The sequence below is a fragment of the Somniosus microcephalus genome, unplaced genomic scaffold (genome assembly GCF_052327205.1).
Source record: "Somniosus microcephalus isolate GS21.2 unplaced genomic scaffold, FLI_Smic_1.0 scaffold745, whole genome shotgun sequence".
NCBI lineage: Eukaryota > Metazoa > Chordata > Chondrichthyes > Squaliformes > Somniosidae > Somniosus > Somniosus microcephalus.
In genome coordinates, this window is record NW_028225932.1 from 49365 (window position 1) to 53400 (window position 4036).

Consider the following 4036-nt stretch of genomic DNA (forward strand, 5'->3'; position numbering starts at 1 on the left):
GCGGAAAAAGCACTAGTTAAGCATATTCGGTCTTACAAATGAGGAAATTACCCACCAGCCGATATTTTCTGTCAACATATCGCTGGGCCGCAGGGATTCGTTCTACGATATATTAACTAATCAATGTTTTAAATAAATTCCCTACAGAGAAGTGGCTGAATCCTGCCGACCATCACCACCATTAATAACAAAAATTACACCCATGATGGAAACAGATTTGTGACGATTAAATTCCCCTCATTATTCTTTCATTAATGTTAGTGCGATGCACATACCCTAACATACAACAACAGCTTGCCTTTATATAGCGCCTTTAACGTAGTAAAACGTCCGAAGGGCTACACGGGAGCGTTATCAGACCCAATTTGACACCGAGAGGTATAGAGAGATATTAGGACAGGTGATCAAAAGCTTGTCAAAGAGGTAGGTTTTCAGGAGCATCTTAAAGAATGAAAGGCAGAGAGGTTTAGAGAAGGAATTGCAGAACTTATACAGCTGAAGGCACAGCCACCAGTGGTTGAGTGACCTAAATCGGGGATGAGATAGGGAGGGTGAGGCTATGGAGGGACATGAACACAAGGATGAGAATTTTAAATTTGAAGTTTTAAATTTTAAAATTGAGGTCGAAGATCAGCCATGATCTTATTGAATGGTGGAGCAGTCTTGAAGGGCCGTATGGCCTACTCCTGCTCCTAATTCTTATGTTCTAAGTGCATTGCTGGACCGGGAACCAATGTAGAGCAGCAAGGAGGGGGTGATGGGTGAACAGGACTTGGTGTGAGTTAGGATACCAGCAGCAGAGCTTTGGATGAGTTCAAGTTTATGGATGATGGAAGATGGGAGGCTGGCCAGGAGAACGTTGGAGTAGTTGAGTCTGGCGGTAACAAAGACATTAATGAAGGTTTCAGCAGCAGATCGGCTGAAGCAGGGGCAGAGGCGGGCAATATTACGGAGGTGAATATAAGGGGTCTTGTTGATTGAGAGCATATGGGGTCAGATGCGCAGCTCAGGGTTGAATAGGATGCCGAGGTTGTGAACAGCCTGGTTCAGCCTCAAACAATGGCTAGTGGGGGATGGAATCAGTGGCGAGGGAATGGAGATTGTGGTAGGTATTGAAGACAATGGTTTTGGTCTTCCCAATATTTGATGGGAGGAAATTTCTGCTCATCCAATACTGAATATTGAACAAGCAGTATGTCAAATCATATGCAGTGGAGGGGGTCGAGCAAGGTGGTGGTGAGGTAGAGCTGGGTGGCATAGGCATTCATGTGAAATCTGACATTGTGTTTTCAGATGATGTGACCGAGGGAAAGCATGTAGATGAGAAATAGGAGGTGATCAAGGATGGATCCTTGGGGGACTCCAGAGGTAATGGTGCGGAAGTGGGAAGAGAAGCCATTGCAGGCGATTCTATGGCTACAACTGGATAGATAAGAATAGAACAAGGCAAGGGCAGTTCCACTCAGCTGGACAGTGGAAGAGAGGCGTAGGAGGAGAATGGTGTGGTCAACCGCATCAAAGGCTGCAGACTGATCGAGAAGAATGAGGAGGGATTGTTTACCATGGTCACAGTCACATAGGATGTCATTTGTGACTTTGATAAGGTCCATTTCAGTGCTGTGGCAGGAGCAGTATCCTGAGTTGAGGGATTTAAACATGAAGTTGTGGAAATGATGGGCACGGATTTGGGAGGTGGCAACACGTTCAAGGACTTTGGGGAGGAAAAGGAAGTTGGAAATGGTGCAGTGCAAGGACAGATGGGTCAAGGGTGAGTTTTTGAGGAGGTGGTGATGATGGCAGATTTGAAAGGGAGGGGGCTAGTACCTGAGGAGAGGAAACAGTTTACAATATCAGCTAACATAAAGGCCAGGAAGGGGAGTTGCATGGTTAGCAACTTATTAGGATTAGGGTTGAGGGAGCAGGAGGTACGTCTCATGGACAAGGTGAGCTCGAAGAGGGCATGAGGGGAGATTGGAGAGAAACTAGAGAAAGTTATGATTTAGGACTAGGGTAGGGGTTCCTTGGATAAAGTTTGGCTTGGTGGTCTAGGGGAAGGGAGGGAAGTGGCAGAGGCAGCAGATTGAAAGGTCTCAACCTTAGTGACAATGTAGTCCATGAGCTCCTCATACTTGTTGGAGGTGAAGGTGGAGGGTGCAGGGGAGAGGGGTTTAAAGAGATGGTTGGTAGTGAAGAGAGGCCAGGGGTTATCATCAGATTCCATGATGATCCTGGAGTAGTGCGCAGTTTTGGCAGAGGAGAGCAGTACCCGACAGTGCTTTTTGCAGTCCAGCCAGATCTGACACTGAATGGCTAAACCAGTTGTCTACCAAAGCATTCAAGTCTGCGTCCTTTGGACTTAAGGAAACGGAATGAGGGCCGTACAGGGGGAATGACCAGGGTGAGAGAAAGTAATGGTTTTAATGGGGACAAGGGCTTCAAAGGTGGAGGTGAGATTGAGCAGTTTGGTATCTGCAGAACTATCGCGGGAGTGGAGGACCAGCTGCTCGACAGTTGGGAATTAAAAAATACTCTGTACCGAGTGCAGGCTCTGTAACCAGTTAATGAAGGGAGGTACTGTCCGGTTACTCTGACACAGAGGAGGACAGACCCTGTATATCAGTGTGATGAAAGACGCCGTCAGAATGATTGAGGTAAAAGGAAAGCTTCAGGGAACTCCTAGCTTCTTAATCGTTCTCCGTGAAGCAGCATGCATAATTGCGCGTACTGTATGTATGGATGCCCTAACTAAAATAAACATAAACGTACATCCGGTTAAAATATTTAATTACATCCAAGGAAGTAACAAGAATTGTACGGCACACATTTCTGTCAAAGTCTGACGTCGAACTTAAAGATTCATTCCAAGCGGGTAATTCAAAAATAAAACAATCAGAACTTTAAAAACATAGAATACTTTCAACATTTGTACACTAAACGTGCGTTATCTACATACAAACAATAAACTTTTCTTCTAATTTTACAGGGATGTTTTTCAGTAGCACCTATGTACACATGAAATCAAAATATCATTCGAACAAGTTGTCCATTTAACAACGTCTCCTATTTTAACCTCGCTGTTTCCTGTAATATCATTTAAACAAGTTCTAGCAAATCAAATTCTAGTATTACTGCAAAAACCTATTTAGCTAAATCCATAAAATTACCAGTAATACTGGAGCATTCAAACTGAAGTATAACAAATTCCTGTTGGAGAGTCAGCTTGTGTTCAGTGTTTTGAAATATGATACAAATTGAATCGGTTTCTGAGCCTGTGTGGTGGTTTAATTGATTATCTGGAAGCTCTCGTGGTTGAAGGGGAAGATTCTGTCTGTGTAACAGTCCTTTTTCTCTGCTGCCTGTCCCAGGTAAGTCTGGATGTTCTCGCTTCCCTGTATGTGCTCATACTGGATGTGAATCCAGCGCCTATCACTGTTGTAGCGCTCGGCCTCGGTCAAGATTCGGGTCAGGGCCATGATATAGCTTAGGGCCATCTGCAGTGTCTCGTATTTGGAAAGTTTTTTGTCCTGTCCCCACTGTGGTACCACTTTGCGGAGACGGTCAAAGGCGGTGTTGAGTCCCTGCATACGTCGTCTCTCCCGGGCATTAGCGGCCATTCTTCTGCGGGCACAGCTCTCTACCCTCTCCACACCGCACATGCTTGAATCAGAACCGGAGCCAGCTCCAGAAACCAAATCCGCTCCCGCAGTAGAGGCAGATATATTCGATTTCATTGCTCCTGCACCCGACACAGTTTTCCTCTGGAAATAAGTCTTTCTCTGGAGCTAGAGTCTTTTTTTCTGGAGCTGTCTTACTCCGGAGATAGGGTCTGTTTTTGGAACTAGGATCTCTCTCTGGAACGAGGATCTTTCTCTGGAACTAGGGCCTTCTTTTGGAGCTAAGGTCTTTCTCTACAGCAACACCTGCTCTTGAACTAGTATATTTCTCCCTTACACCTCCTTATTACCTGTCGGCCGTGTTTTGTTACCTGTCTTCTGATCTTCAACAGCTGAAATACATGTCTTCAAATTCGTTTGGA

General features: G+C 45.2%; 1 protein-coding gene across 1 annotated transcript; it reads right to left on the reverse strand.

Moving 5' to 3' along the window:
* Positions 1–3281: 3281 nt before the first annotated feature.
* LOC147081157 (transcription factor ATOH7-like) lies at positions 3282–3614 on the reverse strand. Its single transcript, XM_085980928.1, has one exon. It carries the CDS (start codon positions 3612–3614, stop codon positions 3282–3284), a length of 333 nt encoding a protein of 110 aa, XP_085837054.1.
* Between the last annotated feature and the right edge of the window lie 422 nt (positions 3615–4036).